At 37.4% G+C, this 25,827-nt stretch overlaps 1 protein-coding gene across 1 annotated transcript; it reads left to right on the top strand.

Moving 5' to 3' along the window:
• Positions 1–753: 753 nt before the first annotated feature.
• LOC127635305 (cullin-2-like) lies at positions 754–25,614 on the top strand. The gene is made up of 21 exons (XM_052115232.1): positions 754–951; positions 3,996–4,133; positions 5,370–5,472; positions 5,573–5,667; positions 8,262–8,367; positions 8,523–8,605; positions 12,365–12,461; positions 12,676–12,786; positions 14,930–15,092; positions 15,267–15,391; positions 15,573–15,680; positions 16,385–16,444; positions 16,576–16,704; positions 17,221–17,307; positions 17,536–17,688; positions 17,828–17,905; positions 18,064–18,130; positions 19,073–19,275; positions 21,627–21,728; positions 21,829–21,945; positions 24,899–25,614. The coding sequence occupies exons 2-21, from the start codon at positions 4,015–4,017 to the stop codon at positions 25,028–25,030; spliced, it is 2,238 nt and encodes a 745-aa protein (XP_051971192.1). The 5' UTR covers positions 754–951; positions 3,996–4,014; the 3' UTR covers positions 25,031–25,614.
• The last annotated feature ends 213 nt before the right edge of the window (positions 25,615–25,827 follow it).

Genomic DNA, 25,827 nt, shown 5'->3' on the forward strand with positions numbered 1-25,827 from the left:
AATTGGTGTGGGTAAGAAAAAAAAAATACAATATTTAAGTCATTTTTTACTATAAATCTCCACTTTCACATTCTTCTTCTTTTATTTTTAGCCATTCACATTTTTTGTGGATATCGCCACCCTCTGGGCAGGGAGGAGAATTTATAAAGTTAAAGGACTTAAAAATTGTTTCTTTTTTTTTTTTCTTTCTCACCCACACTCATCATATCACTTCAGAAGACATGGATTTAACCACTGGAGTATAATGGATCACTTTTATGCTGCCTTTATGTGCTTTCTGGCGCCCCCCCATCATTGTCAATAAAAAGTGTCTCTTGAATAAGTCTCACCACTTTCACTTTTGTGGTATGCTGTAAAATAGTTCCTACATGGTCAGTTTTACAGCATGCTTATATGTTTAACTTTATTAATACCACATAATAGCATGTGGGGAAAGTTTAAAAACATTCTCAAGACGCGTTTGTTCACTTTGACTCGTCTGTTCGTGATTTTGAGCGCATTATGCCATCTCATCTCACACTGTTTCTGTCACGCTTTATGTCTGCAGCCAGTTGCCGTACTTTCGGAAATACCACCAACATAAAGGGGAGTCCGTTACAAGATATTAAATATTATTACTATTTATTTAATCCACAACACATTATATCCGCATAATTTTTGTTATGTGAGTAAAACATTTTTTAAAACCATCCTACCTCATTAAAAAAGTACAAACATTGAGACACGCAGTTAATATACATCATCCACCCCTCCAGCTGATGCAGTTGTGCAGTCGGTGAGAGGCAATGGCAGAGGTGTAGAGGGAGACAGAGGAACCCCGAGTCTGTGACAGCTTCACCTGAACCCCACACCTGTGACACAGTGATCCGACGACACCCCCACGACACCCGCCACACCAGAGCCGACGGACCGGCCTGGACCCGCAGCGCAGCAGGGCTTTCTCAATCTCAGGTGTGTGTTTGAGTGATCTGCGGGGATGTTAGCACAGACGTTAGCTCGTGTTTCTCCTCCACAACACTTTATTTACGTAATAAACACACGCTTATCTCCCATAAACGCTAGTTTACATATTTATTTGTTTGTCAATCACATGTGCTGATAATAACCCTTCAGGCTCTGTTGTGATGTAATCATGTCATTGACACTGTACAACTAGGCCTCTGTAGTTTGGGCTTGATTCTCTTAGATAAAACATTTGAAATGTGGATTTATTGGAGGCGTAAATAATTTTCTGAAAACTAAAGGAGCTTATTTTCGAAGTGTCTATGGATATGCTTGTATAGATCAGGTGTTATTCGTGTTTTAATATGGCATGGCAGTGTTAACACTGAGATTATTAAGCTCTCAAATTTACATCATTATCACTTGATCTGTTTCTATAGTAATACATTTCCCTTTAATTCTGTTGCTTTTTAATATTGGGTTTTCAGTAGCAGATACCTGTGCTGATATATGTGATGGAGCCTAGATGTAGATATAATTTAATAACAACAAATGATACATACCCCAAATGGTTTTACTCAAACATTTACTCAACTATGAATTTGAAATGTCAAAATATTAATTGTTATCCATTGATAAAGCTGTAGGTTGGTTGACTTGATATTGCTGCGCTACTGCTAATCAGTCAATCAAACAATTTTATTAGCTGATGGTGATCATCTAAAAATGGTCAAAACTGTTGTGAGCATGCGATATACACATAATACACAGGGCCTGAGTTGAAGGGGGACACAAGGGCCCTTGTAAAACCACCATCCCCCCTTACCATCATCCCCTTTAGATACATTTTGTCATTCATTACTTAGAACTAATCATCCAAGTACAATATTTAATAAGGGCGATTAGCCGGTCAGAATAAAATTTTGACATGTGTGAGGTTGCCAGATTTCTATATGTGAAACCTCCCAATCGGATCTGGACACTTGTACAGTTTGGATATATGCTGCCAGGGTGATGCTTTAGTCCCGCAATCTGACAACCTTGAGCACGCAAGCCGGTTTTCTGAAAACACTGTGAAACAAGTTGATGGAGTTTGCGATGGGTTGACTTGTCCTTCCTAGTGTTCACATGAAACTTACGCCACAAGTTTTCAAATGTTTCACACACTTTACACACAAGTAGTAGATTGGAGTAGAAAAAAAATGTGTGTCTGCAGTGGGCAAGCGATCTAGAAAAAAAAAAAGTTTCATGATCATAATGATGATGCTTTTTACAAGATTCATCATAACATACAATAACAGAGGTAACTGGTGCATATTATGGCCATCTGTCCTAAGGGTCAATGAAGTGACAAAATGTTTTGGGTAACCTTCCACAAGCTTCAAGTTGCTAGAATTTTTGCCCATTCCTCCAGACAGAACTGCTGTGAGTCATGTTTGTAGTCCTCCTTGCTCACGCATGCTTTTCAGTTCTGCCAAAGATTGAGGTCAGGGCTTTGTGATGGCTACTCCAATATCTTGACTTTGTTGTCCTTATCCATTTTGACACAAGTTTGGAGGTATTCTTGGGGTCATTGTCCATTTGGAAGACCCATTTGCAACCAAGCTTTAACTTCCTGACTGATGTCTTGAGATGTTGCTTCAATATATCCACATAATTTTCCTTCCTCATGAAGCCATCTATTGTGTGAAGTGCACCAGTCACTCCTGCAGCAAAGCACCCCACAACATGATGCTGCCACCCTCATGCTTCACGGTAAAAATTTTGTTTAATCAGACCAGAAGATATTTCTCAGAAAGTAAGATCTTTTTCCCTCATGTGCACTTGCAAACTATAGTCTGTTTTTTATGGCAGATTTGGAGCAGTGGATTCATCCTTGCTGAGCAGCCTTTCTGGTTATGTTGATATAGGAGTTGTTTTACTGTGGATATAGATACTTGTTTACCTTTTTCCTCCAGCATCTTCACAAGATCCTTTGCTGTTGTTCTGGAACTGAGTTGCACTTTTCGCATCAAACTATATTAATACTCAAGGAGACAGAATGCTTCTCCTTCCTGAGTGGTATGATGGCTGCGAGGTCCCATGGTGTTTATACTTGTGTAGTGTTGTTTGTACAGATGAATGTGGTACATTCAGGCATTTGGATATTGCTGCCAAGGATGAACCAGACTTATGGATGTCCACAATTTATTTTGTGAGGTCTTGGTCTTCTTTTGATTTTCCCATGATGTCAAGCAAATAGGCACTGAGTTTGAAAGTGGGCCTTAAAATACATCCTCAGGTACACCTCCAATTGACACAAATTAGCCTATTAGAAGCTAAATTATACTTGACATAATTTTCTGGAATTTCCAAGCTGCTTAAAGGCACATTTAACTTAGTGTATGCAAACTTCTGACCCACTGGAATTGTTATTATAGTCAATTGTAAGTGAAACAATTTGTCTTTAAACAATTGCTGTAAAAATGACTTGTGTCATGCACAAATTAGATGTCCTAGACGACTTGCCAAAACTATAGTTTGCTAATATGAAATCAGTGGAGTGGTAAAAAAATGAGTTTTGGGGGCTTAGGTAGCTCAGCGAGTAAAGACGCTGACTACCACCCCTGAAGTCATGAGTTTGAATTCAGGGTGTGCTGAGTGACTCCAGCCAGGTTTCCTAAGCAACCAAATTGGTCCAGTTTCTAGGGAGTGTAGCGTCACATGGGGTAACCTCCTCATGGTCGGTATAATGTCGTTCTCGCTCTCAGTGGGGCATGTGGTGAGTTGTGCGTGGATGCCGTGGAGAATAGTGTGAAGCCTCCTTTTTTATCTTGAAAAATGTGTTTGAAATTATTTTGGAAATGAATGATTACGTTGTTTATACTCATGTATTCAAGGACAATTTTAAAGATAGATTACCTTTTTTTTTATGAAACCAAATTGGACACAAATATTACATTTCTGAGAACAAATTGGGAGAAGTTGTGCAGAAATCATAGAAAATTCATTTTTCAAAAGATGTAGTGAATACATTGTCACCTGTTTTTTTTTCTCACATCGTTCCCCTCCAGTTGAAGCCGAAGCCACACCATGTCCTTAAAACCGCGGGTGGTGGATTTTGATGAGACATGGAACAAGCTCCTTACGACAATCAGGGCCGTTGTGATGCTCGATTACGTGGAGAGAGCAACATGGAACGACCGCTTCTCGTATCCTGCACTGAATTGAGCTCAAATGGATGCAGATCTGTCCTGATTTAGAAGAACTGCTTCCTCTTTCTCCCTTCCTATTTCAAAGATTCTTGTAATCATGGATTTATTGTTATATAGTAAAGAATAGTTCTCTCATCATTTACTCACCCTCATCCCATCCCAGATGTGTATGACTTTCTTTCATCTGCTGAACACAAAGTTTTTAGAAGAATATTTCAGCTCTGTAGGTCCATACAATGCAAGTGAATGGTGACCAAAACTTGGAAGCTCCAAAAAGCACATAAAGGCAGCATAAAAGTAACCTATAAGACTCCAGGGTTCTAATCCATGTCTTCAGAAGTGATACGCTAAGTGTGGGTGAGAAACAGATCACTGTTTAAGCCCTTTTTTAGTATAATTTCTCCTCCCTGCCCAGTAGGTGTCGATATGCATGAAGAATGCAAATCACCAAAAACAAAAGAAGAACTCTTAGGACAGAAGAGAGATTTGGAGGGCTGAAAGTGGCGATTTAAATTAAAAAAATAATCTTAAGTATTTATCCGTTTCTTAACCACACCTATCATATTACTTCTGAAGACATGGCTTTAACCACTTGAGTCGTATGGATAGTAAAGTTCTGGTACCTATTTACTTGCACTGTATAGGCCTACAGAGCTGAAATATTCTTCTAAAAATCTTCATTTGTGTTCTGCAGAAGAAAGAAAGTCATACACATCTGGAATGGCATGAGGGTGAGTAAATAATTAGAGAATTTTCATTTTTGGGTGAACCCTTCTTTTAAGAGGGGCATAGTCTTACAGTTTTTCTCAATTGATTTTACACATTTCTCTATACTCGGTTACAACTCTCAATGCAATTAACACAGCCATGTGAACATTTTGTAATTGTCTTAAACAATTTTCCTCATTTTCTCGAAACACTACATACAAATTTCTCTAAAATCCATGCTTTCAAAACAGTTAACACAAACAACTAAATTAAAGTCATACTCTCAAATGCACATGTCATGTTGTCAAATGCCTTCATATTGATATCTGCTGTGTTAGTAATGCACACAGCAAAGAAAATGAAATTTTCATGTGAATTATTTGTGGTATTGGCTAACCTGCTAAGTCAAGCATCACTCAAGTTTAGGATTCTGTACAAACCCACCAATGTCAGTGTTTTTTCATGGTACTTTTCATCCGAATTGTGTCCTAGCCTACTCCAAATTACCCTTAAAATTGGCTTCAGTGACATATATGCTCTGTGTGTTGCATACCCAGAGCCCTTAGGTGAAAGACTGTACACTGAGACAAAAGGGTTTCTGGAAAATCACGTCAGGCAGTTGTTCAAGGTAAGCACGGGAGATGCTCATGGCTCAGGCTGGTGTTGTTTTGATTCAGTATCTGATTGTGGATATTTTTGGTGTGGAAATTGTGGTGTCTTTCTTTCAGAGAGTGCTGGAATCAGAGGAGAAAGTTTTGGTGATGTATCACAGATACTGGGAGGAATACAGCAAAGGTGCTGAATACATGGATTGCTTATACAGGTAAGTCCAGCTTGACTTTAAACATTATTGAGAAGCACTTTAATTGTGAAAGGTAATTGTACTTGCGTTTCAGAATTTCTGGTTGATAAATGATGTTCATATTAAATGTTTGTGCCTGTTACTGGGGGTTCTTGATGGCGAATTCTTATTTGCCAATTGCCTAATTTGTGCTCCAAAAAAATTTACTTTCAATATCGTCAGTTTTATCCTCCTATGTTCATATTACTCAAAAATTAATGTAACCAAGGGAACTTAAATGAACTCAGTTGAACCAACTAAAAAAAACAGACAAACAAGTGTCTTGTCAGCTTTACTTAATCCATTTGCGTTGGGAAAACATAAATATGTTTTGTTCGGCTATCTCAAACTGGGCTTTGTAGAGGATTTCTAGTTCCCTGTATGCTTTGCCTGGGACACGGCAGTGAGAGTAAGAACACCAACCACTTGCCCCACTTCCCAGCAAACAAATCCAAATGATCCAATCTACTAAATATCATCTCCTCATATGCTGCCACCCTCCCCATCTCTGTGTTCCACTCCTGAAATGGGGGCGCTTCAGCTGACTTCCATCCCCTGAAAACAATCTGTCTGGCAACCATCACACTTGTCAGTACCCAGTTCTTTATGTTTTTGTTCCCCATATTGATGACCTCCCCATCGCCCAAAACACAGAGTCTGGGGCAAAACAAAATCCAAGTGCCCAACACGTCACACACACAACACTCTGAACCTTCATCCAAAATCCCTGGATCTCAACACTCCACCACAAAACATGTGACATATCACCATCCTCCGATTGGCATGTGGTTGTGTCTTTAAGACCGAGTCTATACAATCTAGAGGGGGTACAATAGAATCGATGTATAATCTTAAATTGCATAAGGCACACACTTGCATCTCTAGATGCAGACTTTTTTTTTTTAAAAATCCTAGCCCACCCTCCTTCCTCCAATGCCAAGTTTAAATCTTTCTCCCATAATCTCTTGATAGAAATTAAAGCTCTATCCTCCAGACTCTGAATTAGCAGGGAGTAATACACTGATGCCTCAAGACCTTTTCCAAAAGCAGTAATCACCTCTCCGAGAGTATTTGCAGCTTGGGGGGGTCTGTAGTACAGAGCTGGTGGCACAGCTGTAAATACCTAAAGAACTGAGATCTTAGAATCCCAATATGTTGAATGAAATCTTCAAAAGATCTCAACTCTCATATAGGTCACAGAGTGTAGTACCCCCCTCAAAATCCACTCTGACCAGCAGAAAGGGGACTTATTAATACATAATTTAGGATTCAGCCATATGCTCAAAGCAACATTTAAATAAATATCTGAATTAAACACTGGACGTGTTTGTCCATACCAAGTGCAAATGCGAGATAACGGGGTGTAACTTCTCTTATTAGTTTGATAGAAAGGCTTTGCAATGGCAAAATATTGGCAAGAACTTCCTGTTCAATACCAAACCAGGGAGGGGCTCTCTCCGGTGGAAGCAACCAATGAACCAAATTTTTTATACTGAATGCATAATAATAAAACAAAATTTTGGGTAGACGAAGCCCACCATTGTCAATCGGCTTATGCAACTAATTAAAATGTAATCTAGGACGCTTACAATTCCAAATGAAGGACTTCGCTATGCTATAAAATTGCTTGAAATAAGAGAAGGGGACATCTATAGGGAGAGATTGTAACAAGTAATTACATTTTGGAATACAATTCATTTTAATAACATTAACCTTCCCAATCATAGATAAATGTAATGAAGACCACTTGCCCACATCACTTGAAAACCTTTTTATTAAGGGGTCAAAATTAACTCAATCATTCATTTGCTGGGAATAAAATACCCTAATGTTATCGGAAGAGCTGTGGCCCCGAAACACCACCTGTTCGATATGTATAAGAGATGTCATAACTTTTAATCAGTTAGCCAGGATTTTTGCCAAATATTTTATGTCTAGCTGGATCAGGGAAATTGGACGGTACTCTTACTCACTTGGACCAACAATCACATGAACATAAATGTTTTCTTGAGAAATTAAAATTTTTAGTGAGAACAAACAGGCCATATTTTGTTTCCTAATGGATACATGGCATACAGATCTACAATAGCTGTAATGCAGGGCCTGCAAAGATAATTGGGAAGAACATAGAGAAACCAAAACACTCATACAGAACAGAATTCTATGAAGCTAATTTGTTTAATATGGTAGGAATGTTTGTGCAATGGCTAATTATATGAAGAGGAAATTTTGAACATTTTAGAAAGGACTTGTTAAGATAACATCAACTTTTTTCCCTCTTTTATTTAAAGGATTACTGAGTTTAAAGATTTGGTTTTATGTGTTGCATTCAGTGCACAAATTCTTGTTTCTTCGGCACACAAATCTCGGTCTCGCCCAGTGCTGTGGTCAGTTTCTGCTTGAGGTCATCACGCTGGACTGAAGCCCGTCACTGTCCTGCTGATCCCGGTCAGCTGTAAAAACAAGCAGCTTTTGAACTGATGCCATCTGCGGCTTTATGGTGCATCAACAAATGCATGCTTCATCTACAATAAAAGCAACTCTGCTTGTTTGTTTTGTTATTTGACTTATTTCAGGTACCTTAACACACAGTTTATTAAGAAGAACAAGTTGACGGAAGCAGACCTGCAGTACGGTTATGGAGGAGTGGATATGAATGAGCCGTTAATGGAGATCGGGGAGGTATGCCTAGTTACCCAACCAGATGCAACACATTTCAGTGAAACTTCTATAGGCTGTCAAATGAATCTTTTTTTTTATTTATTTTTGTTATTTTTATGTGGAATGTTTTGATTACTTTTAATATTTGTAATGTGTTTCTTGTGATTTGCCCTTAGCTTGCTCTTGACATGTGGCGGAAGTTAATGATCGAGCCCCTTCAACCCATGCTCATTGGAATGCTTCTGAAAGAGATCAAAAAGTAGGTGACTCTTTAATATTATGTTGAAGCAATAATAAGCCACAAGAGGCTGTGTGTTAGTTATTTTACAAAGGTTAAGTGGTATGACACAATGTCGAGAAACCCACCTAACCATGTTAAATCACTGTAACACGTGTCAACTTATGATAAAGTTCAATAAACAATTAGATCATTTGTAAAATTGTCCCCAATTTGGCATGCCCAATTCCCAATAAGATATAAGTCCTCGTGGCGGTGTAGTGACTTGCCTCAATCTGGGTGGCGGAGGACGAATCTCTGTTGCCTCCATGCGTCAATCCGAGCATTTTATGACTTGGCTTTTTGAGTGTGGTATCGCGGAGACAGCGCGTGTGGAGGCTTCACGCTATTCTCCGCTGCATCCACGCACAACTCACCCACCGAGAGCAAACCACATTATAGCGATCACGAGGAGGTTACCCCATGTGACTCTACCCTCCCTAGCATCTGGTCCAATTTGTTTGCTTAGGAGACATGGCTCACTCTGCACGCCCTGGATTCGAACTTGTGACTTCAGGGATGGTAGTCAGCGTCAATACTTACTGAGCTACCCAGGCCCACAACAATTAGGTTTATTAATAGTAATAGTCATAATAAACATTTCCTCCAAGTAACATAGTTCATTGGTCTTACTGGCATGATTAAAATAGTTTCCATTTTGAATGTAGTTTTTAGTTCCATTTTATGTCAAATGTTTATTTATAAGTTTTTAACTTGTATCTTTTTAGTTTCAGTATATTTAGTTTTAGTATTTTAGTGCTATCAAAGTTAATGTATTAACTGATATAATTTAAATAGTTTTATTGCTGTTAAATTTTTCAGGGCCGTCTAGTAGAGCCGGGTGAAATTGCAAATAAATTTATTCAAAATGTTTTACAAACTTATGGAGAATTCATGATTCGATTAAGTGTACTCATGAATCAACATGATTCAAATGACATGTTCTTTATTATGAATGCAAGGCAACCTGGTTAGAGAAATCAAAGTTTTTCATTATAGGAAACAAAGGTGTGCAAGTAAAATTCACAAAATATATTGTCAACAATAATAGAATAAGAAAACGGCTAAATAATTCTAAACCAATGTAGTTATTCATCTTATACAAACCAAGTGTCTCTAGAACGTTATCTACATATCAATATCTATTAATGAGTTTATCTAGAAAGTGCTCCTTGTATATCAAACAATTTGTATGTATAATCATAAACCCCATGCAGACGGAGACGCGCCGTCTAGCGGTTCACACTGAGCAGTGCAGCAATATGAAACAATTTGTCATAACAATTCAACTGACAAATTAGCACTTGTCAGATGTTGGTGATAGATGCAGACAGTACACTTAAAACACGGCACAGAACAAAGCAATAATTAGAGATCTATTGGAATGATCATGGTAAAAGGAGCGGCGGATGTTTATAGCCTGTAGCCTATCCATATTATTTGATATGCAGCGCCTGTAAATGTTATGTAACTAATGCTTTAATATAGGTAAAATGAAAGGAAAGGAGACCGTTCATCAACATGCCTAAGCCAATGCAAATTTTAAGCCCGTGTATACATGCATGATGGACAAAACCTTGATTCCTGGATAAAAAATGCATAACAAATCGTGTCAAAAGATTTAAAAGATTCACATTTTACAACAAACTGTGTATCTCAAAACTGCATTTAGTTTCTGGTCATTTTTATTTTATTTAAGTTTTGATTTGGTTTGCATAAACATGGGTCTGTTTACAATTAGAGCTAAACTACCAATTTTATAATATCGTCTGTGTCCATAATTATTTATTGCATGGTTTTATAAAATATCATGATGTCTAACTGTTTTTAAAGTGATAGTTCACCCAAAAATGACAATTCTCTCATCATTTACTCCCCCTCATGCCATGCCAGACCTGTATGAATTTCTTTTTTTCTGCAAAACACAAACACAAACACATATTTTTGGAAGAATATCTCAGCTCTGTAGGTCCATATAATGCACGTGAATGGTTACCAAAACTTTGATGCTCCAGAAAGCACATAAAGGCAGCATAAACGTAATACATAAGACTCCATTGATTTATTCCTTGTCTTCAGAAGTGATCTTATTTATATTTTTATGTGTGAACAGAACAAGATTTAACTCCTTTTTCCCATTGCATTCTCCTTGTCAATCATGATCTCAAGCTCGATTACACTTCCTTTAGTGACATCTAGTGCTCTGCGCATGCGTGTAATCGAGCTTGAAATCATGATCGACATGGAGACTGCTGATGTCAAGATTTACAGTATAAAAAATAAGTTATATTTTGGTCTGTTCTCATCCCAAATCAATTGGATCACTTCAGAAGACATTGCTTAAACCACGGGAGTCACATGGATTACTTTTATGCTGTGTTTATGTGATTTTTGGAGCTTCAAAGTTTTGGTCACCATTCACTTGCGGACCTACAGAGCTAAAATATTCTTCTAAAAATGTTTATTTGTGTTTTGCAGAAGAAAGAAGCTCATACACATCTGGGATGGCATTAGGGTGAGTAAATGATGAGAGAATTCAAATTTTTGGGTGAACTATCCCTTTAACCCTATGGTTTTCATTATTGAGCCCTACCTTTGGTCCTCCCAGTCATTTTGACCAGACAGAGCAAAGGTGTAACTTTTTTTTAATGATCATTTCTTCTTGCCTGAAGTAATAACAATAAAATCATTCACTTTTGGGGATTTTATGCTATTTTGATCTTATTTACATACTCATTAATACCCTTAATTTGCATATGCAAATAAGTATATTTATGAAACTTTAGGACAGTAAAAACCTACACTTCTATAAGTTGAAAGATGAAGAACAAATGAGGGTATGAGCTATATTTGAGGCACATTGCTGCCATCTGGTGAACAAAATATAAATAACATGACTTGATCAGTGATCTATGCAGTCACCTACCATGTAGTCTGATTGCTTGTTGAAACCTAATTTATATTTTATCACAAGTTATGGATTTGGATATATATTTTGGACATGATCAAACTATTATTTGGGAAAGTTTAGCATTTTAAAGTTGTCAGTTTTTCTAGTTGAACTGCAACATTGTGAAAATTAATTAATAGTATAAAACAGAAGAATAAGTGTAAACATTTGCAATTTCAAACTCAAAAGTCAGTGTGGTGAACAGCAATAATGCATAAAAATTAACAAACTGTAAACAATAAAAAAAATAGTAAGAATGGTAAAGAATGATGCAATGTGTATATACAATTATGTTTTAATCAATGTGTTTATACAATTATGTTGAAAGTTCTGCCTCCTGGCTCTTTTAGGCTCATCCTATTCATGTATTTTTTTGCATTGTGGCTTATTTATGATTGGATTTGACAGATTAAAAAAAAATTGCTCTGTGTTATGGTTTTTTCCATTCATTTGCAAAGACTGTCACTTCTTTTTTTTTTTTACGACCACTAAGACTTATCGAATCATGCACACATTTTTTTGTATGTTCAGATGGCAATTGGAGGAAAACTCAAAAAATACTTGTACCGCTCAGATAAAGGAAATGTATTAAATCAGCTAAAGTGATTCTGGTCAAAAATGACCGAAGACCATAGGAGGGTTAATAAGAGCCTGCTATCATAAATACATTTCATCATTTGTATTGGAGGTCAGAAATACATATATGCAGAGCATCATTCTGTATGCTGGCCAGGTGTGCTTGTTTGTGGGTGCCTTTCTTGATTTGTACACTTTTGATGTTGTTTTTGTAGCGACCGATGTGGGGAGGACCCAAATCAGAAAGTAATCCATGGGGTTATCAACTCCTTTGTTCATGTTGAACAGTACAAGAAAAAGTTTCCTCTAAAGGTGAGTTTTTATTGGATCTGGCTGAGATTCAAACAAACATGGAAAGCATTCATTAGTGCAATTATAAAAACTGCTCAACTAAATTATAAATAAATTGAATGGATATGTCTTGCTTTTTGTGTGTGCAGAGCATGAAGTAAAGTGTACTTTGAGTTTGTTTGTCAGCAAACATGCGTCTTATTTGGAGAGCACTTCCTCTTTTCCTTCATTACAGTTTTATCAGGAAATCTTTGAGGGGCCGTTTCTGACGAAAACCGGCGAGTATTACAAACAGGAAGCCTCCAATCTACTGCAGGAGACCAACTGCTCCCAATATATGGAGAAGGTATTATGGTATCACCATGGTACAACCTGTTACTTGTGATCTTTACAGTGAAGTGACAACTTATAGGCGGATCTTTTGTGACGTCATTGTTTATGTTTGTTGCGTTGCATCATGGGAATCGTGTGGCAGGAAACACCGCTAGATACCTGTAATTTGATTGTTTTGCACGTTTGGAGGAGGATTTAGAGAAGAGGATGGTTCACTCTTGCTGTGTGGTCGATTGTACGGCTCGTTGGGGGCCTGATAAAAAGTTTTTTCGAATTCCCTCCGAAAAGGATCGCGAGAAACGAAAGAAATGGTTGCGTGCAATTTGTAAGTCCTATCCTGACAGCTGCTTCTACTTTAAACATTAAAGCTGCTACATGACTGCATGTTTCTCCAAGACTGGATTTGAAAGAAGGAGAAATGTGTAAGCTGTGATATACAATTTTTCACCATAGTACAGACGCCATTGAAAGTCTCACACTGAACACAATTGAATTGGTACAACAGTCACTACATTTTCAATAAATAAATAAATAAGAACACTGATCAATGAAGACTTACCCGGCTTTGCAGTCGCAGTGAGCAGTGATTATTTCGCCGTTCTCTTTGGCGATCACCCACAGGAGATGCGAATCACGCTGTGACTCTGCTTGGCCAGGTCTAACCTCTGCTTTTAGCACGATCACTGCTTTCTGTTTGGCAGAAAAGATCGCCCAACTTTTCGAGAAACAAAATAATCATAGGCCTCCAGACTTTTGAAAGCCTTTAATCTTTCATGAGTGAAGGGTCCAGGGGTTTCTATTAAATAAGAATAAATGTCTCCCCAGCAGATTGGTGGCCAAGACACGGGCGAGTCGGACCAACGTTTTTTGTCATCCCAGATCTCATATGGGCTTTGAATAACTTCGATTTTGTCACCAATACAAATTTTGAGCTTTTCTCCAAACCTCCTCCGGTCTTCAGATGTTAAAGTGCTTATATATTGTGGATTTCGCCCGCTAACTCTCTTGAAAGTGCTCGTTGCGTCTTTACAGCCCGCCATACTGTTTGTTTTGTTGCCACACAACCACTCGCGCATGCGTACAAAGATGTCAACAAAGTTCTCCTATAACTTTTCATTTGTTCTGCACATATGGACCATTACCATACCAATGTTTGTCATAATCCATATACACTCACCGCCCACTTTATTAGGTACATCTACTTATTCATGTGATTTATCTAATCAGCCAATCGTGTGGCAGCAGTGTATACGTATCTGCATTATATAATCATGCAGATACGGGTCAAGAGCTTTAGTTTATGTTCATATCAACCAACAGAATGGGGAAACATTTTTGATTTCAGTGATTTGGACTGGCATGATTGTTGGTGCCAGACGGGCTGGTTTGAGTATTTTTGTTACTGCTGATCTCCTGGGATTTTCACGAACAACATACTCCAGAGTGTATAGAGAATGGTGCCAAAAACAAAAAACATCTAGTGAGCGGCAGTTCTGTGGATGAAAATGTCTTGTTGATGACAGAGGTCTGAGGAGAATGGCCAGACTGGTCCAAGCTGACAGGAAGGTGACAGAAACACAAATAAACAGAAGTTACAACAGTGCTATGAAGAAAAGCATTTCTGAAAGTACAACACATGAAGCACTGATGCGGATGGGCTACAGCAGCAGAAGACCCCTCCAGGTACCACTACTGTCAGCTTAGAATAGGAAACTGAGGCGGACAGTAGACAGTAGATGATTGGAAAAACATCGCCTAGTCTGTCAAATCTGAATTTCTGCTCAGGTACACAAATGGTTGGCCCACTGCAGTCTCAGTTTTCTGTTTAAGCACCATTCTCAATTCACTCTAGAGTCTGTTGTATGTGAAAATCCCTGGAGATCAGCAGTTACATAAATACTCAAACCAGCCCGGCTGGCACCAACAATCATGCCACTGAGATCAAATTTTTCCCCATTCTAATGGTTGATGTGAACATTAACTGAAGATCCTGACCCATATTTGCATGATTTTATACATTACACTGCTGTCACATGACTGGCTGATTAGATAATTGCATGAATAAGTAGGTGAACAGGTGTTCCTTATAAAGTGAGCAGTGAGTGTACATTTCCTCTGCTGACCAATAGCTGATGTTCTCTGGTTCGTGGCTGCAGGTTTTAGGCAGGTTGAAAGATGAGGAGGTGAGATGTCGGAAGTATCTGCACCCAAGCTCTTATGCCAAAGTCATCCATGAATGTCAGCAGAGGATGGTGGCCGATCACCTGCAGTTCCTCCACGGAGAGTGTCAAAGTATCATCAGACAGGAGAAGAGAGACGGTCAGAAATTTAACCACTCTGCCTATGTTCAGTCTGAACTTTCACTTTAGGTCTATTTAAGTAATTTCCAGTGCATTCAAACGTTGTGTTAATAGTATAATAATTTTCTTTAAAATGACACAAGAGTGGCAAACAACATGGTTTGAAGTGTGCCGATTGTTTGTTGGGTTTCAGACATGGCGAATATGTACACGTTACTGCGGGCCGTGTCCAGCGGCTTACCTCACATGATCCAGGAGCTTCAGGTCCACATCCATGAAGAGGGTCTCCGAGCCACCAGTAACCTCTCTCAGGAAAATGTAAGTGGCCTGAAGAATGCATGAAAAACAGTTGCAGTGTAAACCAGGTTTTGATTGCAGTGATTTAAAGCTGCATTTGTGCAATAATTACTCGCACCTCATCAATATATTGTTAAAATGACAAAACGGGGTATTTGTACAGAATAATCGTTGCTGTTCTCCTCTGATCTTTCTCGTGCAGATGCCAACCCTGTTTGTGGAGTCTGTGTTAGAGGTTCACAGTAAATTTGTCCAGTTAATCAACACAGTATTAAATGGGGACCAACACTTCATGAGTGCGCTCGATAAGGTACAATTATGTTTCTACTCCATTTAAAAATGAGTTAGAAATGTATTGGCTTCTTAGTGTATGATATTTAAAATGGACAGAAGCAGAGGCTAAAAGTCAGAGAGACTTGTGTTTTTTTAGTCAAGCTTTAATGTCCATGATGTGTAATGTCCTAATGTTTTGGATTTTATTGCACCTTAAAACTTGAAAAACTAACAACGAACACCTGTAATATCTGCAGGTGTGTCCAAACTGAATGTGTTGAGACTTGTCTACCCTAAATTAAGAGGACAACCAAACAAAAACGTACTGTACAAATATATGCATGTGATCTTTTCAGTGTCTTGATGGTCTTTTCCATCTCTCAAAGGAAGGCTGTTTGATTATTAGTGGTATTTTCCATGACAAGCATCACTATTGCTATTGCAATGCCCTGACAGATACACACAACCCCCTTATAATGGTGCACCCTACACACAAAGCCCTTATAATGTTGCACCCTACACACAACCCCCTTATAATGTTGCACTCATTTTTTCCCAGACAAGGAATACTCGCATTTCTTTCTTTAGAAAATGTAGAAATGTCATATAAGCGTGAAGTTGAAAACATTCTCCTTTCTGTCCAGTAGGGGGCATGTGTGAGACAAAGTGTGTTGTCCTTTGGGTTCATGTGGGTGTTTCAAACATAAACTGTAGTAACTAAACTGCTCATTTCCCTTGCAGGCTTTAACTTCAGTAGTGAACTATAGAGAGCCCAAATCCATCTGCAAAGCACCTGAACTGGTGTGTAATCACTCTTTACACACCGCTTTTAACAACGTTATCTCGAGATGATGACTGGAACTCAACACAAACCTATAACAAACACGCAAAAATTAACACTTTTCTGATTGTTTTCTCACGCTGTGGCACAGCTGGCCAAGTACTGTGACAATCTGTTGAAGAAATCGGCGAAAGGAATGACTGAGAACGAGGTGGAAGACAAACTGACCAGCTTCATCACAGTCTTCAAATACATCGACGACAAAGACGTGTTTCAGAAGGTGAATGATTCAAGTTACAAACTTTCAGATACAATTTAGCTTTTATTCCAATTTAGGTAAATTCGACGAAGATACTGTGGGCACTCCATGGTACTCCTCTTTGACTACTTCAAAGCTGTATATTCATCTTCAAGTAAACATTTTCAAAGTCAAGTCCTAAAATTCTAATTCAAGTCCAAGTTGCACAAACATCATTCCAAAGGTTTTCGGCTTATTTCAACTGAAACATCTTCCATGAGCGAGTGAGTAATTCACAGCTGATTTTGTGAGGGATATTGTGTCCAATTCAGACTTATTCAACAAACAGAATCGACTGATTCATCAATGATAACCATAACAATCGAGTAATTTGTTTGCAAATTGAACCGCATATTGTGCTTAATTTGTATTTTTGCTTGCAGAATTGTGTTTACCGGCATTTCCTTTGAACAATTTCAAGTTTTGAAAGTTGTGAAAAGGGACTGACTGACTTCTTGTCTTTCTCTCTTTTTTCTTTTTATTCTTGTTTGTTCCCAGTTTTACGCCAGAATGCTTGCAAAGAGGTTAATCCATGGACTTTCGTTATCCATGGACTCTGAAGAAGCTATGATCAACAAACTGAAGGTAGAACGGCACTCTCATACGGCAGCCCGTCTTTACAACAGTGTAAAAGTCCACAGATGTGACTCATCCAACATAATCAAGTGTTTTCTCGCTGTTGGCGCCAAAGCTTTATCATTATGTCTAACCACAGATGGGATTGATGAAGGGTTTCTGTGATGAAAGTGAGCAAAACGTTCTTTCTTGTGTTCCCTATCTCTCTTATTTCTCTCATGCCCTTTTGCCTTGTAGCAAGCCTGTGGTTATGAATTCACAAGCAAACTGCACAGAATGTACACTGATATGAGCGTCAGCACCGACTTAAACAACAAATTCAACAACTTTATCAAAACCCAAGAGACCATAGTGGACCTGGGCATCAGCTTCCAAATTTATGTATTACAGGTGAGAGAGCTGTTACTAGGCCTATGCCTTTGAAAAACATGTTTTATTTTAATTTGTTTGTATTGATTTAGGGGTGAAATATGACTTTTAATTTTTTTTATTTGTAATATTCTTACAAATATGTTTGTATGTGTTTCAGGCGGGTGCATGGCCCCTTACACATGTTCCCTCTTCCACATTTGCCATCCCACAGGAGCTGGAGAAGAGTGTACAAATGGTGAGCTGCCATGGCAACATGTCTGGAAATCTATTATGGCATGATTAGGGCCAAGAAAATAAGCTTCCTTCATGTACTGAGAAGAACAAGTAAAATCCCCTTTTCATTTCATTATAAATGTTGGTGACTCCAATTTAACTGATGTCTTCTCTCTGCAGTTTGAGTTGTTTTATAATCAGCACTTCAGCGGAAGGAAGTTGACCTGGCTTCACTATCTCTGTACAGGTAAAGTCACCATATAGACACATGTATCATGCAGATTAAGGTCATTAAACATGTATTCATGACTTATCTTGGTTTCCAAACTGCCTGATCAGATTAGCATTAATAAGCACAGAGCATCTATTCTTTAAATCTATACAGTTCTGGCATACTGAAAACTGTAATTAATAGGGCTGTCAATTGATTAAAAATCATAATTGAAATAATTTGACGGTATATCCATTGATTAACCAAATTATTTGCACATATACACTGGCAGCCAAATGTTTTGAATAATGTACAGATTTTGCTGTTTCGGAAGGAAATTGGTACTTTAATTCACCAAAGTGGCATTCAACTGATCACAAAGTATAGTCAGGACATTACTGATGTAAAAAAAAAAACTATTGCTATTGAGCATTGATTATTAGTTTGGCTTCTTGCGTAATGTCATAATAACGATACTCCCAAATCGTACATCGAAGTTTCCCAGTTGCACTTGAAAGCAATATACTGTAAATTAACATGTTAAATTGACAGCCCTAGTAATTAGGCTTTATTTGCTCTTCATGAACTATACCTAAATCTGCCACCTACATGTTTAATTTTAGAACAGAGGTTGATTTGTTGAAGGAAGGGATCAGATAGACATGAGAATAATGTATGTTGGCTGGTGCAGTGAAAGTCAGATTACCCTCACCTGGCTTTTCAGCCCAACCACAGTAAATCCTTTACACGGTTCAGGATCAAGAGTCGGATTATCACACTGAGCTGTGACAAAATTCTCAGAGTAATCCATTTATACAGCAGAACACGCAAAATCCAGTCATACACACTCACTCACTTGTGTACAATGGCCCCAAAAAGTATTTGAACATTTAAGCCACACTTAAAAAATAATTGTGTTGTGTTAGATAACAGAAAACCAAGCCAAGTGAATAACACTTCTCTTTCTCTCTGTCTCAGGTGAGGTAAAGATGAACTACCTGTCCAAGCCTTACGTGGCTGTGGTAACCACCTATCAGATGGCTGTACTGCTGGCTTTCAACAACAGTGAGACTGTGAGCTACAAAGAACTGGAGGACAGCACGCAAATGAACGAGAAAGAGCTACAGAAGACCATTAAATCTCTACTGGATGTCAAGATGATCAGCCACGACTCTGAGAAAGTAGGGCTGGAGGACAGCAGATATTTCTGGAAGAATGCACTTATATCTATTATATGTCATCAGGATATTTGATCCTTGCTTAAATGGAAATAGGTTAATAAAGCTAAAAGCCACAAGGCGATGATTTACCATGGTTAAAAGCTGTGCAAAGTGGAGAACCATGGTTTAACATTTTAGGTGAAATTAATCTATAAATGGTTTACTTAAGAGTAAACTTGGCAGCAAATTATGCTGTAATACAAGAAAAACTTTTAACAAAGTAAATCTAGATTGACAAAGTAGACAAACTTCATTGTTAACTTGTCTGAAAGCTTTATAAGTTTAAAAAGCTTTAAGGTTATGCAAACTCTACAGTTGGACAAGTCCAGTAAAGCATGTAGCGAGGCATTGCTAGCATGCTTTTGCATTTAGCTAAGTGTTGCTAACATGTTGTTATGCATTGATTGCACATATTAGCATGTAGCTTAACATTGCTAGGATGTTGCAAGGCATTACTACTATGTTTTAACATGAAGCTAGGCGTTGCTGCATTTTCTAACATTGCTAGCATGTTGGTAGGTGTTGCTAGCATGATTTACCATTTATTTAGGTATTGTTGGTATGCTGCTTGGTGATGTTAACATGTTTTGCATATAGCTATGCTTTGTTAGCTTGTTGCTAGGTGTTGCTAGCATGTTTTGGCATGTAGCTAGACATTTTTAGCATGTTGCTTGCTGTCACAATCCTGTTTCAACTTAGCTAGGCATGGTTAACATTTTTTAGGATGCAGCTAGGCATTACTAGCATGTTTAGAGAGAGAAAGGTAGGGGCATATAGATGGAAAGAGAGATAGAGAGAGAGAGACAGCCTAAAATATATTAAATGCCTTGTGTAGGTTTGATTACATTTGAGTTTTGACAGTCGGCTGTCAATGGGATTTTTCAGTGTTTTGATCATCCGCTGTGTGGAAACTGTTAGTCCAATAAGTTAAAGTCATAGCAAACAGAGTCAGAACAACCTGAAGTTCTATCCCAAGTTTGGTTGCTATAGCTTTAAAAGCTCTAGGACAGGGGTGGGGAGACTTGTGTGGGACGGACGTCCTTGACTGCTTCACTGTCTCATTTTCTTCAGTGTCTCACGCAGGACCAGCACATTTTTAGATACTGTGTCAAGTTAAAAATAACTTCAGGTCTCAGAAACGCACGTCGAGACACCTGCGTTCGGTTTCATTCGTTGCACTGCATCTAGATTGTTTTTAGCGCAGATGTCACAAAGATTTAAAGTTTTGATCAGGTTCAGGCTGCAGAGAGGTGACTTTTACAAAGTTTAACATTATTCCACATTGTTCTGCATCAAGCAAAGTTTCAGCGCTTGATAAATGATTTTTCTAGTGTGCTGAGGGGCCACCGAGCCTTGTATATTTAATGTTACGAATGTTGCCTATAAAATACACCCTTTTGCAGTATGAAGAACAATACACTGCAGCATTAGAACCTAAGCTCCAAGTGAAGGTAATGTAAATATGACAGAAATATATTACTATTGTATACAAAAAATCCTTAAAGTAATAATACTGTATCATATTGTATTATAATGAAAAACTGGACAACAATGATAAAATGTTGGGTTATAATAATAATAATAATAAAAAATAACTGAATTCCAAAATGTTAGTGAGTGAAGTAGGTTTTGCACCCCATGTTCATAAAAAAGAAAGAAAGAAAAAAATAATTTTGTGAAAATAATGTAGGTAAATATAGTTATTTTTTTTAATTACTGTATTGTCTAAAAAAAACATGCATTAATTATCTTAAACTAGGTATTTATTTCATTAAACATTTTGAATGCACTTGGCTACAATGGCTGATAGGATTCATTTAAAATTATGATTTAAAATCAGTTTTATGTAAATTTAAGCAAAATGTTCTAAATGGGGTCCTGGGTTGGACGGTTGCTTGGGGCCTGGTAAAACGGTCATGCGGGCCTTATACGGCCCTGAGGCCAGACGTTCCCCACTCCTGCTCTAGGAGGAGTAACTCTTGGAAATGTTGGTCTCCGATGAATAATAAGTTGTTTACATAGTAGAACTGTATACTTTGACAAGCCAACATATGAATTAATACACATCGGCTTTAACTGTAAGCTTTACTTTTCAATCATAAAATTCTGTGTTAAGCCAATTACTATATCGCTGTGATTACGGTTAGCACATATACAGTTATTGGAGTATTATACAGTTGGAATATGGAACAGGTGTCTGTTTATTGGCTATTTTACAATGGTTTTACAGTGGTCCATTTTATAATTTTTCTTTAGAACTATTAATGGCTCCAGAATTTCACAAAAAATACACACTTTCTCTTTGCCTTCAGGAGGAAATCGAGCCTGAATCCACGTTTTCCCTAATTATGAGTTTCACCAGTAAACGAACAAAGTTCAAGATCACAACATCAATGCAGAAGGACACACCACAGGTACTGAACAAATGTCATGGGATCATGTTTTAATTTAGGCTCTTTGCAAATACACTCATGTTTGGTGACATAAATCCTGTGATGCCATTTGTGGACACAGGAAATGGAACAGACGAGGAGCGCCGTTGATGAAGACCGGAAAATGTATTTGCAGGCTGCTATAGTGCGGATCATGAAAGCAAGGAAAGTCTTGAGACACAACACCCTCATACAGGAGGTGAGATTGCTTAATCCATTTGTTAAAGGAATAGTTGACCCAACAATCCTGAATGATAGTATACAGGGTGTTCTGTAGTGTTGTACCTGACGCAAAGGTCAGTGTATGTGCACAGATCATCAGTTTCGGAGAACACCAGGAAGCCAAAGGCATGTAAGAGCACTATGAAATGTCAGGAATGGACGACTTGGTCATAGACTGCTGTCAGAACATGCCTGAAGACCATACAGCCCACCAACATGCTTGACTAACATAGTGTTACCCAAAAACAAGTAATGTGTACTACACACACATTTGCTACTAAACTTGCATTCCTCTTGCTAAAGACAACCTGAACATTGTTTTTACAGTCTGAATTTAGCTAGGCTGTGGTTAAGGTAGGACACACAGCAAAGTACTGTATATCCACAACCTTTATGCACACATATAAATGCATATTGTCAGAGATCTGTTTTCACGCTAGAGGAGCATGTTCATAATGGATTAGGTAATAGATTTGCTTAATGGACTGTCAATTTCTTCTCTATCATCAGCAACCACAGCTATTCTTATAGAGTAATAATGCAACAGTCCAGCTGGAGTCCTTATGCAGAGAGTTATGAACTGATGTGAGGAGTTGTGCTCTGTTAGTCCATGTGGTTTTCATTTCTATCAGTGCTTGCTTTGGAACAAACAGCTTTGGAGACAAACACATCTCCTGCCAGAATACAGCTCATTGCAATGGCAGCACGACTCAACCTTTCAGTTTATTTGTTTATTAAATAACAATTCATCCTCTCATGGTCTGCAAAAGGCCCATATTACTGCGGATATACGGATTCTGAATTTCAATAGTGTCTTGATGCTGAAAATATGTACGCATGTCCTCAACCTTAATCTTTTCTTAGGCTTTGCAGAAAAAAAAGTTACAATCCTTCTTTTCTGGGTCATTTGCTACAAGACACTTGTCAAATCTCAAGAAGCGAGATTGTAATGAGATTGTAATGAGATCACTCACTCATCTTTTATTCTTTTTTTATATTTATGCATTTCAATTCCATAATAAAATTAATATCAAATTCAATTGAGTAATCTTTAATATAATAAAATAAGTCTTTTATGTACTTGTATGTAATATTTTTGAGTGTGTAAGTTCAGATTCAGCAAATGCATCAAAATACCGATGTACAATAGATTTACTTCAACAGTTTTTAATAAACACTTTGTGGCAAATAAAATGTCAACCAAAAAAACAATATTTTATTATTGTCATTACAATGCCTCTGTAGTTTCATCGTTTAAATGCTCGACAAACATTGGATTGCATATATATTTATACATTCATTGTCTAAAGAATAATTGATGGTTAGACAAGTGCACGATGAACAGTCTCTCATGAACACATTCAATATATTTATAATACGCTATCAATTGTAACATGATCTGATTGATAAGTTCCAGATGAAATTTGTGCATTTTTTTCTAATTGTCATTAAAATAGCTACTTTTATGATTTTACACTATCATAGCTTTTTAAGATCAGTTTGTGATGGCCTGACATAGTTTTGTATGAATGTTTGTCAAAACTCCCAAGGGTTACACTTATTAGTCTATTCAAATATTACTGTAATTTTATTAATTAAATTGAATATAAAATAAAAATTATATTCTCGTCCTTTTACTCCAGAACTCTTTGTCCTGCAGTTTACACTAACATGGTTTAGAAAACATAGGCCTTGTCCAGCTTTATATTTTCAATATTTTGCTCTGAAACCTTGTGATTTGTAGAGAACAATCCAAACATCCATGCTGACTTTACAAAATGTTACAAATGAAAACATTTTCAGGATTAGGATTAATTTACATTTAGCCCACACTGTATTCCAAGTACAAGTTGGCTGGGACATAAAAAGTGATGCGTAGTTAATTGTCTGATGCTCAAAACATCTCGCTAAAACTACAGATGACGTTTTTATGACAAATTGTTTTATGACATAACTATCTCGTTATTTTGAGAAAAGATTTTGGATTTATGACATAAGAGAAAAAATATGTAGCAGCATTGCTTCACCGTATGAAAGTTTGCAGTATGGAACAATTGAAACATTTCAAATGCTAGTAAGCTACATTTACTTTAAATTGCACAGTGTATACTGTATATTGCCTACAATAAAAATAAATACATGAAAAAGTATACAAAATGGAACGATAAACGTTTAAATTGCTAGAATAATAAATGTACTTCAAACTGCACAGCATATTCTGTATACTGTCTTCTATTAAAACAAAACAGTATTTAAATTATTATGCAAAGTGGAACGATAAATGTTTTTAAATACTAGTATACTACATTTATTTCATACTGCACAGGATATACTGCATGCTGCCTATTTAAAAAATGCGTATGTGAAAAAGTAGGCAATATGGAACTATAAACGTTTTAAATGCTAGTATGCTACATTTGTTTCATACATATATTTTATGCTGCCTACTATTTTAAAAATAGTGTATGAAAATATATGCATTATGGAACAATAGACACTTCAAATGCTAGTATGCTACTCTTCATTCTGCAGAGCATATATTGTATACTGCCTATTTATTTATTTTCTAAATAGTACTGTATGTGAAAAGTATGCAGTATGGATCAATAAACATTTTAAATTAAAGTATGCTACATTTACTTCTTACGGCACAGAATATACTCTATACTGCCTACTATTTTTTTAATTGTCTTTGAAAAGGTATACAATATGGAACTTTTTTAATGGTATTGTGCTACATTTACTGCAAACTTCAGTGTATATGCTGTAAATTTCCTTGTAATTTTTTTATGGTTCTGTATGTGAAACTGCAGTATGTGACAATACACTTTTTAAACAGTAGTATGGTACATGACCTCGTCACATTGCATTACATTTATACTGTTTTGGCTTATATTCCTAATTCTGTTTGTGTGTGTTTGTTCTTCCAGGTAATCAACCAATCCAAAGCCAGATTCAACCCGAGCATCAGCATGATAAAGAAGTGCATTGAGGTTCTTATTGACAAGCAGTACATCGAGCGAAGCCAGAGCTCTTCAGACGAATACAGCTACGTTGCATAAAAACATATTAATTAAACTAAAGAAAACGCTGCAAAGCGTGAATGGTAAATATGTCTTTTATTTTCGGCTCTGGTGGACTCCGGCACTCAAACATTGGATCAGGACTTTGTGCCTCCATCTTCAGAAAAAAGGGCCTCTGAGTAGCCGGACAGTCATCAAACCACCCCTTCAACTTCGCCCCTTTCCTTCCCCCCCTTCTGATTTTATGCTGTTTACATCACCAGTGCCACGCCCAGCGCGTCAACACAAAAAGAGAAATGCCTATAGCTACTCGAGCATAAATGGATAGTACATTTTTAGACGTAATCGCAAATGAGAAACGAAGAAAGCGAGTGAATGAAATGTATCGCAACGAGTAAAAGAAGTCAAATGTTTGGGAAACAACTGTAAAAACAACCGCCCTTTTTCTCACGTTGCAGTTGTTGTGTGTATTCTTTTTTTAATGTATCACAGTAAAAAACAAATATTGTAATAAAACCGGTATTCTATTAATTGCATTTACTTTCAGAATATTAAAAAACAAATATGAGGTGACAAACATGATTCTGCTGCTTGTCAATTAAACAAATCAAAAACGCACTCTTTCGTAAATGTTTCAAGGTTTTCATCTCAATTAATTTGAGAAGAGTGTAGCTAAAGGCAAACAGTGTCATTTTTTTTCGATGTTAAGATATTTTCTCCTATCCCAGCTCACTATGCCAACATGACACACACAGGAACTCAACATGTTGCTATGAAGGCACTGTCTAATTTGTTAGGTTTAGGGTTGGGTTATAGTTTCTCCAACCAATCAGGTA

This window comes from Xyrauchen texanus, chromosome 42, assembly GCF_025860055.1.
Source record: "Xyrauchen texanus isolate HMW12.3.18 chromosome 42, RBS_HiC_50CHRs, whole genome shotgun sequence".
Classification (NCBI taxonomy): Eukaryota; Metazoa; Chordata; class Actinopteri; order Cypriniformes; family Catostomidae; genus Xyrauchen; species Xyrauchen texanus.